The sequence below is a fragment of the Cucumis melo genome, chromosome 6 (assembly GCF_025177605.1).
Source record: "Cucumis melo cultivar AY chromosome 6, USDA_Cmelo_AY_1.0, whole genome shotgun sequence".
Taxonomy (NCBI): Eukaryota; Viridiplantae; Streptophyta; class Magnoliopsida; order Cucurbitales; family Cucurbitaceae; genus Cucumis; species Cucumis melo.
In genome coordinates this window covers 7,628,799-7,649,347 of record NC_066862.1, presented here as the reverse complement: position 1 = coordinate 7,649,347, position 20,549 = coordinate 7,628,799, and the positions used below count along the sequence as shown (strand labels likewise).

The following is a 20,549-nucleotide window of genomic DNA, read 5'->3' as shown; positions in this document are numbered from 1 at the left end:
GGACAATATTCTGCGTATGGCAGCCACTACTGAACTTCCATATCACAATGCCAATCGTCAACTTAAGGCTTCTTACTTGTAACTTTAATCTCACCTTCTCTCTTCCCAAACACTTTTGGAACCAATCGAATCAGTTCAAAGATTGATGGTGTGAATTCCTTTTCCAATTGCTTTCAGAATCTAACCTTTTTCTCACTTTCAACCAACCGTTTCTTCCCTTTTTCGACTTTGATTGTGCTGCAAATATTAGCATACATCTCGATAAAAATTGTTTGATTGCAGTCTTCATTTGTGTTTAGTTCATATTACTTCTGATTCACAGGTGAAATCTGCAGATTTTGCTTCTTTTCTTGGGGGTTGCTCTTTGCATTTCAAACTCTTTTCGGTAATATTGTCTACTTGGTTTCTGTCGTTTGGATTTCCTGCCTAACTATGCGAGTACTACTAGATTCCCACAATGTGTTTGTAAATTGTCCAACTGAAATTTTGATTGAGATTCTTTCATATTTACCTGTGAAATCGCTTCTGCGGTTCAGATGTGTATGCAAAGAATGGAACAAATTAGTTCAGAACCCATTGTTTATTAATGCTCATTTGGAAAAGAGAATCCCAAATTCTCTTCTCATAATCAATAGCTCCACCACAGACCAGAAGGCATGTTTCTCACTTTTTAATGCTGAAACATCCAATGAAACTTTTCAATCAGAGCTTCCTATGAAGGCCAATCTAGGCTATAAACTCTCTGTTTGTGGATCATATAATGGGTTAGTTTGCATTTCATCTGCAAGTCTATTGGATGTTGATCCAATCTATATATGGAACCCTTCTGTTAGAAAAACTAGGTTGCTTCCCAGTAGTTTGATTCCCAAACGGGACCATTGTTGGCCTCTAAACTTCCTGGCATTTGGCTTCCATCAAGCAAAGAATGATCACATAGTGCTGAGAATTGTGAGGATTGAGCAATGGAGTTGCTGTTATCGAGTGGAAATTTACAGTCTCAAAGATGATTGTTGGAGGAGAGTTTCTTCTGTTCCTACAATTCCTACTGCACTCGACTGCAGATTGTTGTCCAAATCCATCTGCTCTAATGGACTTGTTTATTGGATTGTGAAGCACAGAAATGGCGGAATTCCCAATTCCATTCTCTCTTTTGATATAGCCACTGAGGAGTTTCATAGACTAATGTTGCCTGATTGTTTGGTTTACATAGACACTCCATCACCATTATGCTTGGGAGTAGTCCAAGAATCTCTTTCTATTTTCCATTGCAGGCCTGATGGTGGGAATGGGAAGCAACTGTGTGACACATGGGCTTTGAAAATGGGGTCTTGGGTGAGATTAAACACTATTGTTCTGCCATTGCATGGGAGAATAACAAAGAGCCTCTTAGACTATAAATTTCTCATTGTTAGGCAAATTGAAGAGATGGGGAATTCTAGGCTTGCATTGGTTGACACTGAACTGGATTGCATTGAAGATATTGGAATTGAATTGGGATCTCATTGGGTTTATGCAGATTCTTATAAGGAGAGTCTTCTTCTACTCTGATAAGGTACTATTTTGATAACGATTCAATTTGTAGTCTTCTATTTTTTTTAACATATGAAGTATATTTTTTAACGAGTCATCATGGATATGTATGTGGTTCAATACAATTAAAATCTTAATTGTGTAATCCGTGTTCTGCATTGGTGGATCATTCAAGTAATTTCTTCAAAATGTTATGTTTCTTTCTTTGCTCTGAATTACTTTGAGATAAAAATTTATAGTAGAGACTATTTCTTTTGAGTCAATGGTTGGGTGGAGAATTTAGAGTATATTTTCCGTTTTAGTTTAGAGTTTAATTGTACAGTTTTTACGTCGATAACGGTCTCAGGTAGAACTCTTAAAAACATTATAGCATGCACCTCTTTTCACTCTAAATTACTTTGAGATGAAAAGTTGTAACTTCAATCTTTTCGGTTAAAAATACATGCCTCAACTAACAAGAGAGGATTCATATCATATACCTTGTCGTTGACTTTTAATTTACTCTGTTGATTATGTTATCCCATACTTCAAAATTTCATGGGAAAAGAAAATGAAGATGAAATTGAACTCTCCACGTTTTCTTCATCATCATCCATAAATGTCTGATATGAACTTCAAAAACCTTGAACTGGAAGTAATGAACCACAAATTACTAACAATATTAAATGGTAGAGGGAAGCTATAACATTATTGAAAAATTATGTGGGTATTTGAGATTTTTTTCCCTATGGGTGATTGAGTAAGTTATAAAACCCTACATTACTGTTTTCCCAAGCTACTCTCTAATCTTTTATAATCCAATCTTCTTTTCACTTTTATACATTGTGATAACAAATCCAATTCATATATAAACGAGGAATTAAATCGCAAAGGAGGTTGATTGATGTCTAACTACTCGAGTTATATTTTGTAAAATTAATGTAATTTTTGTTCATTGAACTATTGCATGATGTTTTGACTTAAATTAAATTTCTCAACTATAATCTTCGGATTTTTTATTTTCGGAAATGGAAAATCAAAGTGCTAACTTAGATATGAAGTATGTTTGATTTATCTTCTCAAATATTTTATGATAAATGAAAAAAATAATTCCTCCAATTTTGTAGGTAAAAAAATTATACATCATGGTCAGTATTTATGATAACATTTAATATAGGGGCACAAACCCATATCCATGTGCACTTGATAGTTTGACATTCACCACTCTGAGAAAGATTTCTTTTTAATCTATGAATGTTAATTATTATTATTATACAAAGATTAGTTTAAATTTGATTTTGGTATCTATATACTCTGACACTCACATTCACTACATTGACTTTATAATTCTTCATTTGATTTAATGGGATATGACATTATTTTCTATCTACCTCAATTTAACTCCATTAAATTTTCAATAATAATGGATACATGCATGAATTAATAAAACTACTTTGGAAAATTAAAATGGAAGACCTTAACAAAAATTCTTCTCAATGGATTTTTTAAAAATTAAAAAGAAAAATCTAACATCTAAGACCATTATAATTTGATTTTGAAGGATGATATTTAGGATATGATAATATTTCTTTAAAGTATTTTAAAGAGAGAAACGTAGAATTAAAGGCATACACATGTGAAATAGGAGAAATTTTAAATGGTTAGAACATAGGATTAGGAAGTTATATTCATTTAATGGAAGTGATGGGGTCTTCAAACCAATTACTTCCCATCTTCTATATTTGTTCATTTGAGTTTTTAAGCAAACTTGGATTGAAGGGTCAAAACATTTCATTTGAAAATTTTGAGATTGGTTTTTACCCTCCAACCACGACTTTCACCATAATTGGTATTGTCTGGTTGGCGATAAGTTTAGGAAATGAATAAGTTGTGCTTATAGTATTGCTTGTTACACTACTGGGTTGGCGATAAGTTTGTGTTTGGAATATCTTTTCAAACGTGTAAATTTAAAAAAAGAAATTTAGAAAGAAATTGCTTTTCAAAATAGATTGGTTTAGGATAGACACTTGAAACACACGTTAAGAAAACAAATTCAAAGTGTTTAATGACTAATCTATTCACTAATTTGTATGAGAAACTTAGAGCCGCTGACCAAGACTCTGATCACCACTTCCAATGAGCGCCAACCACCACTGCCATAAAAACATTATAGTAATTTAAAGTTAATAAAAAATTTCTTAACATAACAAACAAAACAAACTTTTACATATAAAAACACGGTTGAAAAAGAGTTGCCAAAACACATGTATGTTTTTATTTGATGACTTAGTTTTTATCAAAAAGGGTTCAAATAGAAAAATGATTTAACATTTTTATTCTAAGTCATTCCAAGACATGCCCTGAAATCGAGACCTCTTTTGATGATTAGCTTTCGTTTTTAAACAGTAAAGCTTATAAAACTAAAATATCCTCCACATGCATTAAATTTCTTGTCTTGTCATCTAAATTTGAAATCTACAGCCTAAAAAAGATATATATTTTTAAATATTTGTTATTACTTTTAGAATTTGATTAATAATTCAACTATTGTATTTAAGAATGATGCAACATACGTAAAAACTAAGAAAAAATAAATTCAATCGTAAACAATCAAATACAATCCAAACTAATCTTCCATGACATACTTTTTCAATTGAATTTTCAAGATATTCCACACAATTCTTTCCCTGACATATTAAAAAAATAAATAAATAAAGGAAAAAGGAAACTTGAGGAGGTTATATCACTTTTAATAACAAAAACAAAGTGGGTATTTTAGTTAACTATTAGTTTATTAAAAATTGATATCAAATGGTCAAAATACAAATATTGATTTTGACTTGCACATTAATTTAACTAAAAGGCTATAACTACTTTTTGTGGCTATAGAAGGTTAAGAAACCAAAATAAGCATTCTCACTTATTGCTGCTGCTTATATTAATGCCAACCTCTTTGTGGGCTTCACACATTAATTAATGTTGCAAAAATACATGTGACACATTTACATATACCTTTTCAAATAATAATAAAAAGAGAAAGAGAAAAAAAAAAAACCATGTAAGACCTATAATTTTATCAATTAAATCTTTTAACACTATAAATTGATCTACTTAGACTCTCGATTAAGATTTACTTTAAAAGTTGTCCATGTATCAATTATAATTATTCAATTTATTAGTATGACAATTGAAGAAGTCTATGTAAGTGTAAGAATTGAATGCACATACGATTTTTACCCACAATAATCCTGATGAAAAGGTGTAAATTGAGTAACTTAAAATCATTTAGAAGTTTAGTTCAATCAGTTATATATTTTTCGAATAAGTTTGAAAATTGGTAGCTTGATACAATTACGAAAGTTTAATTCTAAATTTAAATTAACGTTACATACAAAGTTTAGGAGTTAGTAAATCAATGTTTCAATGTAGTATCAAAATAAGGATCTAACAAAATAACTAACGATTTTTTTTATTGTATACCAAACTTTCAAGCGAGAGAAATGTGTTAAAAAGAAATTGATTTAGGGTGCGTATGGAATGCATTTTAACGTGTTTGATTTTAAAAGATAAGTTAGCTTTTAGATAGCCTTTGAAATATACTTAAAATAGTTTTCATCATAAGAAGAGTTTAAATCAAAATGCGATTTTTAAAACATTATTTCTCAAATCAATTCAAATGAGTCGTCAGATTACTGTTAATCTTCCTTTCCTTCTTCCTTATAATCGAAAATTGAATATTTGTAATATCCTTACATTAACACTAATATTTGGCTTTATAATCAAAGGTATGAACACTATGTTATAAATTGAGCTATTCTCATCACTTTAGAGTCGATATTAATATTCTTGCTTTTCAAGAAAGAAAATGAAAAATTATTCCAACCACTACTGACTACACCTATGGGTTTCCGAAGGAAAATTCAATAAGACTTCAAATAAAATATCCAATAAACGAAAAAAATTATTATAAATGACAAAAAACAAGTATTTACAAAATATAACAAAAAAAATTACTATATATTTTTTAAAAAAATAATTTTAATATTTTTTATTTTTAAAAATACTTCTTTATTTTATATACTAAAATTTTTAAAAGTTATATCACTTTTTTAATTAATAATTTTATTTATTTAAATTCTAAATTTTCATAAATGTATTAGATTATACACTCCTTTGAAGTTTGTTGGATGATATGGAACTTATAATTTGATCCAGTTAAATTTCTAAACTTTATAAATTACCAATCAGAATTTAATATGAACTTTGGCAGAAGGTTATATTATTATTATTATTATGTTTTGTTTTTTGGGAGTGAAATAAAGCAATAAAAGTAAATGGGTGGGTTCCATTTGATATGTAAAGCCAAATTAGGATGAGGCTTATGGGTTAATAAAGAGGGGATGCTTTTGCCAAAAACCAAAATAAATTCATCTCAACTAAAACTCTCCAACCACTTGTTTGGTCAAATTTTGCCACAATTATTTTGCAATTTTAGACCTCCCTTTTCCATATTTGCCCTTCAGATGCCCACACGTTTCCCAACACTTATACTTACAAATGTGGCTTTTAACGCGTAACCAAATCAATAAAACAAAAATTTTAGAAATGAGAAGAGCATTTATCGGAACAATTTTCAAAATTTAAAAACAAAAACTGAAAGATTTTTTGTTTTCTGTTTTTTAAAAACAAAGAAATGTCCTAAATTATTAGGGAAGGAAGCCTAATTATTATAATTTATTTTACAGCAAGAGGAAGGCAATGTAATTTCTCCTAACTTCCATCTAAGGGCAGAGCCAGTGGGCAGTGGGTTCTCAACTTTCAAGACAAACATTAATATGTCACAACTGCACCTTATGAACCCCATAAATGCACTACCAACCATATTACTTACTTTTTTTTCTTCCTCTATAAAACACTCAAATCCTTTTCCCTTTCTCTCCACATCCTCAATTAAATCTCTATTTTTCATTTAGGTGTCTTTGTTTGTTTGTTCAAAATCCATGGCAGGTGATCTTCCTGAAGCTGTGAAAAAAGAGGAGAAAGAATTGAAGGTGAAAATCATAGGCAAGACCCATGTCAAACCCAACAAAAAACTTGGTACAAAACACTACCAATTGATCACATTTGACCTCCCTTATCTTGCCTTCTACTACAACCAAAAGCTCATCCTCTACGGCGACAATGGCGGGGAGGTGAAGTTCCCTGAGACGGTGGAGAAGCTTAAGGATGGCCTCGAGATGGTTCTTGAGCCATTCCATCAGCTTGCTGGGAGGTTGGGTAAGGATGAGGATGGAATTTTTAGAGTGGAGTATGATGATGATATGAAAGGCGTCGAGGTGGCTGAAGCTGTCGCCGAGGATGTCGCTTTAGCCGATTTGGTGGCAGAGGAAGGCACGGCTACACTCAAGGAGCTGATTCCTTACAATGGGATCCTCAACTTGGAAGGTCTTCAGAGGCCATTGTTGGCTGTTCAGGTAAAAAAAAATCTTATTTTGATCGCTATATTTTAAAATTCTTCGAGTTCTAAATTAAATCTGGAATTTAACTATTTATAGTGGGTTTTCATTGAAATTAAATTTGTTTAAACAATGATAACAATTTTAGTATAAAGAAATATACATGATTATAATTGTAAAAATAAAAATTACAATGGATAAAAAGATAATTGGAATATAGCAATGAAACTCAAAGATTTTACAAATATAACATAATCTAAAATAACATAGAAATATAGATTGAATTCTCGTAGTGTGTGAGTGATGAATGATGTCATTGATATGAGCTTACTAGTGATAGAAGTCTATTACAAATAGTTACTATATTTATGAAAAATATTACTACATACCTGATTAAAAGCAATAAAAGCTTTATCTATTGGAATTGCTTTTAAAAAATTGACAATAACTCTTAGCATTAGCATTAAGTTTAAGGAGTGAAATTGAAGAGAGGAGGTCCAAAGTGGTGACAGCCATATAAATGCAATATACATGTATATAATTTCTTTCATATTTACTAACTTCTATTTAATATTCCATGTAAATTGACATTTTTCTTAATCTTTTCCTTTCATTATTAAACTGAATTTTCAATACCATGTTATTCTGGGTCCCAAAGTTGTGGATTTCCAGCTCAATATGGCATCATCACGAGGTCCACTCGTTCGACGGTCCAAGCCCAGAGCAAAAATAGTTCTTAATGGGCCACTAAATCAGCTTCGGACAGCCCACTAACAACCAAATACTGTGTTTTTCCGTCTTAGATAACAAAGCTAAAGGACGGAATCGCAATGGGGTGCGCGTTCAATCACGCCGTACTCGATGGAACCGCCACGTGGCACTTTATGAGGTCATGGGCTGAGATCTGCCGTGGGGCCCAAGACATATCCGTCCCTCCATTTCTCGAGCGCACCAAGGCGCGCAACACACGAGTAAAGCTCGACATACCCCCTCCGCCACCGCAACCCTCCGCCGCCAATGGCGATTCGACGGCGCCGCCGCCGAAACCGCTAAAGGAGAAGGTCTTCAAATTCACAGAAACGGCCATTAACAAGATCAAATCAAAAGTGAACTCAGCAAATCCACCAACAACGGACGGCTCAACTCCATTCTCCACTTTCCAATCACTCTCCGTCCACGTATGGCGTCACGTCACACAGGCCCGAAACCTGAAGCCGGAAGACATCACCGTCTTCACCGTTTTCGCAGACTGCCGTAAACGCGTCGATCCGCCAATGCCGGAGAGCTACTTCGGAAACCTAATCCAAGCCATATTCACCGGGACTGCCGCGGGATTACTGCTGATGAATCCGGCGGAATTCGGGGCTGGAGTGATCCAGAAGGCAATCGTGTCACACGACGCAGCGGCGATCGATCAAAGGAACAAAGAATGGGAGAGTGCGCCGAAGATCTTCGAGTTCAAGGACGCTGGAATGAACTGTGTGGCGGTGGGGAGTTCACCGAGGTTTAAAGTGTATGAGGTGGATTTTGGATGGGGAAAACCGGAGAGCGTGAGGAGTGGATGTAATAATAGATTTGATGGGATGATGTATCTGTATCAAGGGAAGAATGGAGGAATAGATGTGGAGATAAGCTTGGAGGAAGAAGCTATGGCGAGGCTGGAGAAGGATAAGGAGTTTGTTGTGGAGAATAATTAGGCCTTTTTTTTTGTTTTTTTGTTTTTTTTTTTTTTTTTTTTTTTTTTTTTTTTTTGTCTTTGCAGTGATTTAAATAAAGTGGAAGATGACAGAATTTGGGATTTCGAATTTCCTGGGGAAATATTGCTTTTTATAATGTCATTTACATTGTGTGCCTTTTTTCTTTTTTCTTTTTCAATTGCGCAAAAATGCATTTTTATTTTGTTAACGATGAAATTGTTTAATTATCGACAAAGATGTTAGAATTTCTTTTCTGGATGTTATTTATGAGCCATTTTGTAAGGCAACCTAATTAGAAGATGTTTTAATAAACTTTTGGACCAAAATATATCTTTTAAGGACCCTTTATATAAGCTAACCAAAATCCGTAGAAGATATTAATATGAAATGAGGAAGGAATTCTAATTAGTAGTAATCCAACAAAATCATCTTATCCAATGCCTAGAAACTAATTACCGTTCCAAGACACTGATAAATTAAACACTCAACACATTTTCTAATTGCCCACCTAAACAACATTTTGTATCACATCCCATCCGTTGATGAAGCAACAAATACTCATCCATCCACAATCAACTTTTACGTCTCAGTTCCAGAAGGTCCAGGAGCTGAGGTAGTTGACTCCTCAACCTTCCCGGTTTCAAGATTTTGGAGTTCAGGAGCAACCGTGGCAAGTTCTTCGACAGTTCCTGTTATGAGTATATATTAGAGTGATAGGAGGAGGGGGAGAAAATAAAGATTCCGTTGATAACCATTTGGTTTTAGAATTTGACTATGAACTCAAATGTTTGCCTAGAAAAATGAAAATTATTATGGTTAAGACCAAAACTAAATAGTTATCAAATAAGATCTAAGAGATTTGATTTTAACAACCTTCACGCTGTACTTGGGATCCACTCTGGCTTTGTGCTGCAAAATCGGTTTGGAGCTGACCTTGAGCTTTCAGCTGCTCTTCTGTAACCTTTAGGTACTCTTCAGAGCTGTAAGCTTTGCTTGCCGATGAAAAATCATCTGCTGTTTATATACATAAGAAAATTCTCTTTCATAAACCGTATCATAATTGAGGCTGACAGAACGATGATTCTATAACCCTACTGATTGTTTCATTCTTAACATTCGTAGATACGATGCACGACAGCTATCCAATTCTATTTCATGTTCTCGAATGGCTTGGTTTGACAATACTGTCAACTTTTTGTTTTCTGTTTTTAAAAAATAACGCTGCTTACTGATCTTTTTTTTCCCATTTGGCATTCTACTTTTTCTATGTAGCTTTCTTTCCCTAGAATAGAAGTAATGATAACAAATAAGAATATGGATGATAAATAACTTAATCGCTCACTTGGTTCAGCCACTGAAAGCTCTTCTGCTTTAGAAACAGAAGGTGGGTTTGAGTAGGTAGATTTGCTTGCATTGTATGAGCTGTTAACTGAACTCTCAATTTCATCGAGACCAATTTCTCGCTCAAGCGTGGTCTTGAATTCTCTAGAAACGTCCTACAGACAAAAATGAAGAACAAAAAACTACAATAAGGTCTATAAGAAGTTAAACAGGAAAATCTCAAAAACTGATATGTAAGTTATAACAACCTGAAGTTCTCTTATAGTGGGTTGAAATGCACGTAAGGTCTTCCCCAGAGTCCGAGCAACCTGCATGTAAATAAGTAAGTCAACTAAATTTGGGACTTACTGATATGTTTTAGGATAAATCTTCTAAAGAATTTAACAAAAACCTGCCCAAATGGTTTTCAGGTCTTTTGTTAGACTTGGTAATCAATGTCATGTCAAGTTGTTGTTATCTGATGCAAAGTCCTAGATGCTTTTGATCAAAAACAAATTCCTTGTTGTTTGATAGTTGGTTAGGATAGTTAAATTTTCAAAAGAAAACTTGAGGTCGATCTATTTTGAAATCTAGTTCCAAGTTCAATGGACGAGCTTACTTGAACAAGATTTTTTCTTTCTAAAGCTTCAACTTTCAAGTTCCTGGAGGACTCCGAAGAGAAGTTTTTTAGAATTTCACTCAGTCAGACACTATTTATGTTTTGATTAAATGCAGATTTCAGTAAGGATTTCTCGTCTTCCCCAGCAAACACCTTGGAGATTTACAAAAAGTGATCCTGATTGGTTGAAAATGAGAAAAGAAAGTTAGCCAGACAACCTGTTTGGACTACAAAGCCAGCAGATAAGATTCGTCAAATTTGACCATTCACCTTCCATACTTTATAAGTCTTCAAGCACATAATGCTGCCGTCTTTCAGGCCGTCTTTCAGACGAGCAACATCATTCCTTTGATCTTAACAGTCAGAAAAGCAAATCAGAACCTATCCTAGCATTCCATTCTACCAAACCCAAGGGCAACCTAGGAAGATGACAGTGAGGGCTTTTTTCTTTTTTGATTGTTTGCTTGTTTGTTTGTGTAACATGAACCTGCCCAGAACAAATTTGATTGGCACAGTGGTCAAAGCTCTAAAATCAGGAAGTATGAAACACCAGAGAAAAAGGATTTTCCATCAGCTTCATCTTTAGACTTGGAGATAGAGCCACCAAAAGAAGTTCCAAAATTATTGTCTTATACAATAGCAGTTTCAAATCATTAGCCTTGCCGCCAAGGAGCAGCCATGGTAAAGGTTTGGGACGTTTTAAGGAAGTTTCTTAAGTTCTTGAGTTTCAGCATCCAAGTGGAAAGCTCAATATCCTGAAGTTTATATTGAGGTGCACAAGACTAGAAGTAGAATCAACCATTAGGGCCATTACGATCGATATATAGAGGATTATAATCTTTTTACAATAAGGATGGGGCTAAGGACCCAAGGCTAACCTTACTCTTCACTAACATGTGTTCATTTAAGACTACCCGTTTCTGTTTATAACAACAAATTACTAAATAACATTAACATATCAATCTCCTCATTTCAAAAGGTTTCAGTCTCAAGAAGTTACTCTTACCCTTTTACAAGTCTCATATCAGGAAAAATAAACGAGCAACTTTCAGCACTCTACACTGTAATGATGTATAACAAGAACTTGTCGACCTTCATAGCCTTTTGAGATCTCCAAAGCCAACCCTACTTTCTTCTTACTTTGGTCTTCAAACAAGTACAAACGGTAGACTGCCGTTTGAGTATTTGAGTCAGTATCAGCAATTTTAAGGGCATACAACAAATACATCAAATTAAGAGAGGACCCTTTAATTTTAATTTATTTTATATATCAATAAGTGTTTGGGTCAGCACCTTGACTAATCTCACAAGACAATCTGTCTAATCCTACGACATTTGGGTGCTAAGAAAACTAGAGGATATTAAATCCTAGGTAGTTGGCCACCGGGAATTTGCATTGGCCACCGGTCCTTTATTAAACTCATGGACTTTGTTGACCACTAGGCCAACCGAATGACAGTAGGGAGGAACCTTTCAAGATGCTAGATTTCATTTATATACTTTCATTACTCAATACAGAGATGAGATTATCCTTCTTTCTTATCTCCATTACAGTTACAAGTCAATACTCACAGAGAACCATTGATGTTGAGGTTTTTCAAAACAAGAGTGCAGCACAGGGAAAAGGAAAATCTATGAGGTAGTCGATGCGATCACTTTTTGGGTTCCAACGGGACAAGACCCTCGGAAAAGAAATAAACAGATATTCCATTGTAATAACCAAGATGTTTAAAATCATATCAAGCATCATTAGTGTTTTTTTTCAAGTAAAGCATGATAGAACTGAGAATTATTCAATTTTAAAAAGCATAGCAAAAGAAATGCGGAGATTTAGAAAATATAATTACCGTCAACATCACTCGCAGTTCTTTATAAAACATTTACCACCCATTATTTTACCAAAGAAGAGACAATGCAGTGATTTCATTTCTCGGCGCTTTAAATATGACATCGTGATATAAGATATAACTGATAGAAACCCTTTCTGAGAAGTACAAACTAATGAAACTTCTTGGAGTTCCATATCACTCCCCAACTCTAAAGTTACCAAAATATGCGCACAAATCTTTTCTTCCTAAGGAGTTCCTATATTCTTAGTCATGCCCCCTTAAGTTACTTTTTCCTTTTTTTAATAATTGTGAGTGTTCGGACTAGAGGTACAACTCAATTATTCTCACAAGACAATTGTTCGACCTTACTACATTTGGTTGTTAATATTACTCTAAAGGGCTCTAGCTAAGAAAAATGAAAAAATACAGCGGCAAACAAAAAAGCAAGCCCACCGATACTCCACTAATGAAAGGGGGTCTAGCTAATTAAAATATTGCCTAGGGAGTAATTATAAAAAAAATATTTGAAACCAAAGTCCAAAAAGAAACATAAACCTAGCTAATGATCAAATCTCATTAGGGTCCCTCTCCACACCTTTAAACATTCTATTGTTTTTCTCCCCCAAAGATCCCAACAAAGCACACCCAGGCAAACCAAAAAAAAGATCACCTTTCCCTCTGAAAGGTAGATGGAAGAGAAACTCATCACCTCACTTTTTCATGATAGCGTTTGTGTAACTAGGCTAACCTATGGTGATTACACGTTACGCCTCCTTAAGTTACCAACAAACCTAGTCATAAGAGTGAATTCCATACATGGGATTTTCCTTAACACACTTTATCATGTACACAACTAAGATTGAAGGTCAAGAGAATTAGGAAGCTACCCTTCTAGTCATTACAGCAATACAATATACTTGTTATGAGTGATTTTAGACCAATGGGAATGTGTACAACATGAAAAAAAGGCAACAAAGCCAATCAAATAATAGAATTAGGACCAGCAACGATGCCCCAAGGCCGGAATGGGCTTGAATAGAAGACCTGACTAGGGCCAGCGTTGCTTGGCCTTGGCCAGGCCGACCCGAGCAAATGTTGGTTTTGGCATAACACTACTTATTCCTCCACCGCGGCTCAAGACAAAAAGACTACAAAGGTAAGCAAAGTTTCTTGTTTCTAATTCAAACTTTGATCAACGGCACCAACACCAAAACCTACCAGAATACCTTAAACATTCTATCATTCTAACGACCGAACTTTTTCCATCACCAGGAAAACACCAAAAAAGCGTTTAAACAAAAGAGAAACAGCCAAATACCTCCAAAATTTTTGTAATCTAGAAGATATATATAACTAACCTCAGCAAGTCCCTTGGGACCAAAAACTAACAAAGCCACAACCCCAATAACCAGTGCTTCGGGAGCTCCAACCCCAAACAAAGATGCAAAAACTGCTTTCCCCTTAGGAATTCTCTTCCTTCTCTCTGCAAAAACACCACTTTCAGACAATATGAAATTAACAAACACATATGAAAAAGTAATTGAATCTTAAACATAAAAGAGTATTATATCCATACCGGGAAACGGAGACCTTCCTCTGGTAGAAATACCCAAGTGCTTTAAACCAGTCCACGGAGAGAAAAGGCGGAGACCCAGTGGGAAATTACACAAGGAGAGATGAAATTTGGGGGTTCTGGGGTATAAGATGGAAGAGGAAGAGGAAGTGGAAGGTGAAAGTCTTGAGCAAGTAGGTGATGGGGAAAATGGGAATGTCGAAACTGAAATTTTGGAGGCCATGATTATTGAGAAGAACCATGAACTGGGGGAGACCCAGCAAACAGATAGTCGCTAATTTGGACACAGCTTCACTTCACTCCCTCCTCATTGGCCATAGCCTTGAGATTTTTGTTTGTTTATTTATTTATTTATTTTCCTCTAACATAAAAAGCGCCGTTTAAGCAATGATTATGCGAACACTACGATAATCAAATCTTAGGTAGAATAAATACTATCTTCAAAATTTTCAATTAGCTGCACCACATATTGTTTCAAAATCTTTGTTATGATATCTATTGATAGTGTGTATTATTTTCCTTTTTTTTTATTAAAATAAGCTACGTTATAAATTTATATTATTATAATCTAAATTAAAATAACCTACTCGAAACAAAAACAATTATTACTAAATTATAATAATCTAAGGCTAAAATAACTTAAGCATAATGTTGGTCTATTAACTTCATCCATATATTATTTAGAGAAAAATACAATTATACAAATTTTATTTAAAAAATAAGGAAAATTAACTTTTATTCGTCCCGTTATAAAAAATATGTATATTTGATCTAAAATTTAAAAATATACATTTTTTAATCTTCAAAATTGTAAAAATTGGTTTGAAAAGTCATTCGAAAAATCTTATACTTTTATTTGAAATAATTATATGACAGTTTAAGTGAGAATAGTGATTTCTGAAAGTCACATATTCCCTAAAATTATTTTTTTAATTTTAAATATTATATAATAATTTTTTAGAAAATCAAACAAAAGATACTTCACATGCTTTTTAGACTTATTTCTGCAAACCCATCTAGTAAAATGGTACATTCTCAAAACTCATGAATTAAGTAGACTTATTTTTATAAATTTAGAAACTAGAAGGATTAGACCCATGTATTCTTAGAAAAATATATGTAATTATGTTGTGAGATCTAGGAACACGACGAGATAGATAGAAATATGAATACCAATAAAATATGATATTAAAATAATATATAATAAAATAACAAAAAGAGAAAAAAAAAATGAAATTACTCCTCTTTTCTTCTATTTCCTCAAATTTCATGGATTTTTCTCAACTCTTCGTCTTACTACTATTTATAGAACTTGTATGAGGTGGAGTTGATGAAGGCTAACAACGTGCATCGGTAAGATATATGGACTACTTCCCACATTAATTAGCAAGTAATAAGAAGATCATGGACTTTTAAATTTGTAATATATATATAATAAAGTAGTCTTCTATGTCTTGAAATTTGGTTATCATAAAGTTAAATATAGAAACTATTAAAAACTTCTCAAAAATTGAAGGTATGATAGAATATTGTTTGTGTGTAGTCAATTGTTTGCCTTTACCCCAAACTACGGTGTTTCCTCTATTTTTGTCATAATATAATGATTGGCTTTCATGCAAGTGAGTACGTTTGAAAAAAAAAATCTCATAATATTAGGTTAAAAAATATTTTTTTATTATTTTTTAAATTAGATAAAAGAAAACTTTTTAAAAATTCATCACTAATAATTACTCCACCTTAAATTTTGACAATTTCACATAATAAGATATCTTGAATTATTACGAAATTTTATACAAAATAAAATATATATATATATATATATATATATATATATATATATATATATATATATATATTTCGATTTAAGTTAAACTTTAAAATTTAAGTGATCATAAAAATAATAAACACATCATACAAATCAAATAAAAATAAATAAATAAGACTTTGGTTTAAATTAAGTTTAGACAAGATCATCACGAAATACGAGAACAATACTTTTGCTTTAAAATTAAGAGAATCAGTCATCCAATTCGAAAATAGAAAATCATAATATATTTTTTAAATAAAAAATAATTATCACAAAAAAAAAACTTTTCTAAATGTAGTTTTTTTTCCTTTTTTTTTCTTTTTTTTTTTTGCTAAAAAAACGTAAATTGTAATATATTTTTATTCAAGTTAGATGAAAATATCTTTTTCAAAAGGAAAAAAAAAATTCTTTAAATGATGTCTATCTAATTTAGTTTTATAAATTTAAACTAGAATTTGAAAAATTTTTCTTTTTAATTTTTGTGAACTCCCTCTCCCTAATTTTTTATTGGTTTTTTTATTTTTATTTTTTTGCAGCATAACTATTTTTTAATATATATTATTTAGCATTATTATGGCTTTTTATTTTATGCATGTTTTCCTTATTTTTAACCTTCTAAGTCTTTTTTTTCTTTTTTTCTTTATATACAAAATCTAAGCTAAGTAGGATAACCAAATATACCAAAAACAAGTTTTCATGTCCAACTGAAGTTATTAACTTTTATTTTGAAGTTGATCTTCTACTATAAATGCAAATATTATTAGTTAGTTTCCTTATTATCAAACATTCAATCCAAGACATAAAAAATCCTATTAAAAGACTTTAACAAAACAAATTGTTTTAGAAAGATTTCTTTTTCGAGTAAGATGAAACATTGTATATGTATATATCTATCTATCTATAGTATATGTAAAAATGGCTTTCTTTCCATTTTGCCTTTTTCGTAGTTTGCTTTTTTATTTACTATGTTGGTTTTATTATAATTTAATTTTTTAAATTATTATTGGTTTTCAATGAATAAATCTATCATTTCTCAATTTGTTATATTCCTCGTTATCTCTCAATTAATTAAATTCATTAATTTCTTTTTAATGCCTTAAAACTCTCTTCACACAAAATTAAATTAAGAAAAAACGTATGACCATTCATTGGTTTTGTATTTCTTTCTTCCCTTCTATCACTCACACATTCTCCCTCCTTCCTTATGACTCATTTTCACACTCGTAATCATTATCTCTCTCAGTATTGTGAGCAATAAAATAAATTCATATATAGAAGAATTTGATGTAAAGCAATAGATATTTTTGTATTTTCCAACCTATATATAGATGCAAGGAAACCTTTGACGATACTATTATCAACTATATGTCAAATAAGCAATATTCTCACAATACTTATCATGCATTACAACATTATTTCATCTATGTATCTATATTAGATTAATTTAAATTTTAGTTGTTTTTTAACATTATATTTTGGATTGAATAGACTTCTTTATCTATCATTTTTTATTTTATTTATGTCATTTCATTATTTATTATTCTCTATTATTTATTTTCTTTCTTTATTTAATTTATTTTTTAATGAAAAAAAAGTATGATTTCTTATATTATAGTTAACTACTAAATTCCTCTTTGTTTATATATATTGTATTTATATAACTGTGCATTCATAAACTTATGTTGTTGCATTGGTCTTTTATTTTCTCTAGTTAAGATATAATTGTCCAATGTAGTCATGTAACAACCCAACTCCTTATACTGAGTCGAAGTCATTACTAAATGTAGAACAAGTGGTTTAAGTCATAAAATTTAGTAAAAACGCATAAAGTTTGAGAAATTTATTTATGAAAATCCAAACAAAGTAATATGCAAAAATGAAATTTCATTCTAAAGTCCTACTCGGGTCCTATCTACTTTTAAAAAAAATAGTAAATAGTGAAGAAGACTAAACTCAGGTACTAACGTAAAAAACAAGAATAAGCGGAAGCAGAAATCCCTATGGCTCACCACGGTCACCTCTGGTCGCTCGCCAGCTTGCCCTTGCCCTTGCCTCGGCCTCTACCTGAAAAACATGACATGAAGAGAGTGAGTATAAAATACTCAGTAAGGGACCCACTACTAGTCCCACTAGGTGTCTGTTAGCTTCCTATCAGAGTCCTGTAACTGGTACCCAATCTCTGGCACGTTCCCGAACACGTGCAACATGCGCTCCCGTAGGAACGTAACTCTGGTCTTCGGTGTCTCGGGGGACACCTAGGACAGTCGAGATGCGAGGACCCCGTCGAGTCACTCGAGTCATATCTATATCCATGCTAGACTGGTGTTCCGTCGGACCACACAGTCTTAAATAGGTGGTGATTCCGAAGGACACCATGCAGGTACGACTCTAATAGGTTAAGCTAACAGGTACCCTAACCATAGCATACATACACATAGCATCATCATACAATCACAACAGGCTAATCATCATCTCACTCTCCATCTCAACAACCGTCGTACAGTCACAACAGTTCTCGTCATCACAATATCATGCCATAATGTAACCATATCAATAATCGCATCATGCTATCATCAACTTCATGCATCATATAGTCTAGTCCTCAACATGCACAACTGAAGGTGTACGTGATCTCATTATTCTAAACATGGGGCTAGTAGTAGGAATCTCTTACCTGGAGATTTACTTGGCGAGTCCTAACCGCGAGACAAGTGTGCTTTCCAAGCAACGAGGTCCTGACTGTTTAATACGCCAAAATTTGTAATTAAGTCACCAACGACTAACGGTTCAAAACTCAGTTGAAATGACTTACCCTAGAAAGAGGTTGCAATGCTTGAGCCCCTACTGAAGAAATCCCACGCTGCAGCAGTTACTTGGTCCAAGACGTCCCTTAAGGAAGATAATTTAATTTAATTCCAAATTAAATTATTTAGTGTCCGAAAACATTGAGTCTTACTGGGTAATGCCAAAATAATTAATTAATTTGCCAAATTTTGGATGGAAGGAGCCAAACTAGGCTTGGGGGCTCGGCTGGAAAAAGAACAGGGACCGGCTCGGCTCGGCTTGGCGCAGAAATCGCACGCGTGTGGCTCGGCTTGCGACAGAAAGGAGGCGCGGCTTGCACGCGGAGAGGGCTGGGCACGTGCGGGCACAGAGCGGTATGCGGACGCGGGTTCGGTTTGCGACTCGGGGCGGCGCGCGGGCACGAAGCGGCTGACGAAGTTTTATGCGGCGGCTACGAACGGATCGACTGCGGATCGCGAAGGGTAACGCGGGTTCGGCTTCGGCGACGGCTGCGAGAGACGGGTTGTGCGGCGGACGCTCGGCGTGCGCGGATCGGCTTGGACGGATCTCCGACGCGGCTGGAAGATTGGCGACGGCTCGGGTGGTCTGCAGACTCGGCTGAGCTGCTGAACAGAGAGAGGAAGGCTTGGGCGGCTTGGGTACGCGGCGGCGTGCGGCGGCTAGGGTTTTGTTTTCTCCCTTTTCTCTTTTCTTTTTTCCTCTTTCTTTCTTTGATTTTTTTTTCTTTATGCACGAGACCCAAGGCTCTTTTATAATAAAAATCTTTTCTTTTCCATTAAATAAATCAAACCAACCATCTTCTCTCTCTCCAAATCTCACCAAAAACTCAACCAACCCGCCTTTAAACAAACACAATTAATTTTGTTACCTTCCCAAACAAATATTTTATTTTATCCTTAAACTTCAATAATTACATAATCAACCAAATTAACTCTTTAACCTTAATTAAGTATAAGGTCAACAATAATCCAATTCCACAACAATTTGAATTTTACAAAATTACTCTTGAACAAATGAAACTCCAATCTGTTGGGGCGTTACAGGTCACCTCATTATCATTGGTAGATTTGGATTTAATAATCTGTTATGCATATATATAAGCTAAAGATATCTTTTATAATTAGTTTTTAGATTGTTACACTATAAATTTATTAATTTTTATTGATTCAATAACAAATTTAGTTCCGACAATTTAGACATAGTTTATAAAATTTCAATTTGAGAATATTTTAATATTGATATTATGATTTTATCAAACAATAATCCTCAATGGTTACAATAAAAGAATAACACAAATTTTCCAAATAATAGAATAAGCAGATGTGTCGATCAATCAACTTCATACAAAAAAATTAAAATAACATGAAAATGTTTAATTTCTAAGCTATGTATAATTTAAAATTTTAGAATAGATATTTTGTTTTGTAATTAAATTTTCTTTCATTTTGTATAAATTTATATTATATAAACAAATATTTTACTTCACCGATTTATAATATTTGAAAATCTTAAAAAGATTTAAAATTATGTACTATTTTAAATCTTAAATTAAAACTTTTACATTTTTACATATAATTAAATAATATTTTAAAATTTAAATTTAAAATTTGACTTTTGATGGGCTTTGTACGTATTCTTTCTAGTCTCTATATATATATGTGTGTGATGAAAAAAATTATTCTCAAGTTAAAACTCTTTATTTTTAACTTAAACGTGTATATTTGATTTTAAACATTACGATACACATAATTCCAAATAGAATATGACATTTGCTATATTTTGTAATATTTTCAACGATTTTATCATTTACAATAACCATGATTAATTTACTATATTCTTTAAAACTTGTTTTATTTTATTTTAGTAGAATAATTAAAGAAAGGAGTGATCCAACCTAAAAATAGATAGAGCATGTTACTACATTGATATTATAT

The 20,549-nt window shown here is 32.8% G+C and overlaps 3 protein-coding genes and 1 long non-coding RNA gene across 5 annotated transcripts; 2 read left to right on the top strand and 2 right to left on the bottom strand.

Moving 5' to 3' along the window:
• Positions 1-136: 136 nt before the first annotated feature.
• On the top strand, positions 137-1,556 carry LOC103484100 (F-box/kelch-repeat protein At3g23880-like). The gene is made up of 2 exons (XM_051086713.1): positions 137-1,332; positions 1,413-1,556. The coding sequence occupies exons 1-2, from the start codon at positions 433-435 to the stop codon at positions 1,419-1,421; spliced, it is 909 nt and encodes a 302-aa protein (XP_050942670.1). The 5' UTR covers positions 137-432; the 3' UTR covers positions 1,422-1,556.
• A 4,592-nt stretch (positions 1,557-6,148) lies between these two features.
• LOC103484101 (uncharacterized) lies at positions 6,149-7,772 on the bottom strand. Its single transcript, XR_536664.3, has 3 exons — positions 7,602-7,772; positions 6,621-6,975; positions 6,149-6,531 (listed from the first exon to the last, which is right to left on the bottom strand). It is a non-coding gene; the product is annotated as an uncharacterized LOC103484101 (long non-coding RNA).
• Positions 6,510-8,921, top strand: LOC103484102 (BAHD acyltransferase DCR). Its single transcript, XM_008441049.3, has 2 exons — positions 6,510-6,983; positions 7,769-8,921. The coding sequence occupies exons 1-2, from the start codon at positions 6,510-6,512 to the stop codon at positions 8,660-8,662; spliced, it is 1,368 nt and encodes a 455-aa protein (XP_008439271.1). The 3' UTR covers positions 8,663-8,921.
• Positions 8,922-9,039: 118 nt separating this feature from the next.
• LOC103484103 (sec-independent protein translocase protein TATB, chloroplastic) lies at positions 9,040-14,339 on the bottom strand. Of its 2 annotated transcripts, none has more exons than XM_008441050.3 (6): positions 14,007-14,339; positions 13,789-13,913; positions 10,252-10,311; positions 10,005-10,158; positions 9,536-9,676; positions 9,040-9,351 (listed from the first exon to the last, which is right to left on the bottom strand). In XM_008441050.3, exons 1-6 carry the CDS (start codon positions 14,224-14,226, stop codon positions 9,242-9,244), a joined length of 810 nt encoding a protein of 269 aa, XP_008439272.1. In that variant the 5' UTR covers positions 14,227-14,339; the 3' UTR covers positions 9,040-9,241. The 2 variants fall into 2 exon arrangements, with proteins under 2 accessions (XP_008439272.1, XP_008439273.1); XM_008441051.3 differs by having other exon boundaries at positions 9,536-9,673; positions 14,007-14,329.
• Between the last annotated feature and the right edge of the window lie 6,210 nt (positions 14,340-20,549).

What these genes read in the sequence shown, in the direction of transcription:
- LOC103484100 (XM_051086713.1), top strand. Translation starts at nt 433, where the DNA reads ATGCGAGTACTACTAGATTCCCACAATGTGTTTGTAAATTGTCCAACT.
- LOC103484102 (XM_008441049.3), top strand. Translation starts at nt 6,510, where the DNA reads ATGGCAGGTGATCTTCCTGAAGCTGTGAAAAAAGAGGAGAAAGAATTG. An exon ending in GGCCATTGTTGGCTGTTCAG is followed by an intron (nt 6,984 to 7,768) that starts GTAAAAAAAAAT and finishes TTTCCGTCTTAG; the next exon opens with ATAACAAAGCTAAAGGACGG.
- LOC103484103 (XM_008441050.3), bottom strand. Translation starts at nt 14,226, where the DNA reads ATGGCCTCCAAAATTTCAGTTTCGACATTCCCATTTTCCCCATCACCT. An exon ending in GTCCCAAGGGACTTGCTGAG is followed by an intron (nt 10,312 to 13,788) that starts GTTAGTTATATA and finishes ATTTACATGCAG; the next exon opens with GTTGCTCGGACTCTGGGGAA. An exon ending in ATCCCAAGTACAGCGTGAAG is followed by an intron (nt 9,352 to 9,535) that starts GTTGTTAAAATC and finishes TACTCATAACAG; the next exon opens with GAACTGTCGAAGAACTTGCC.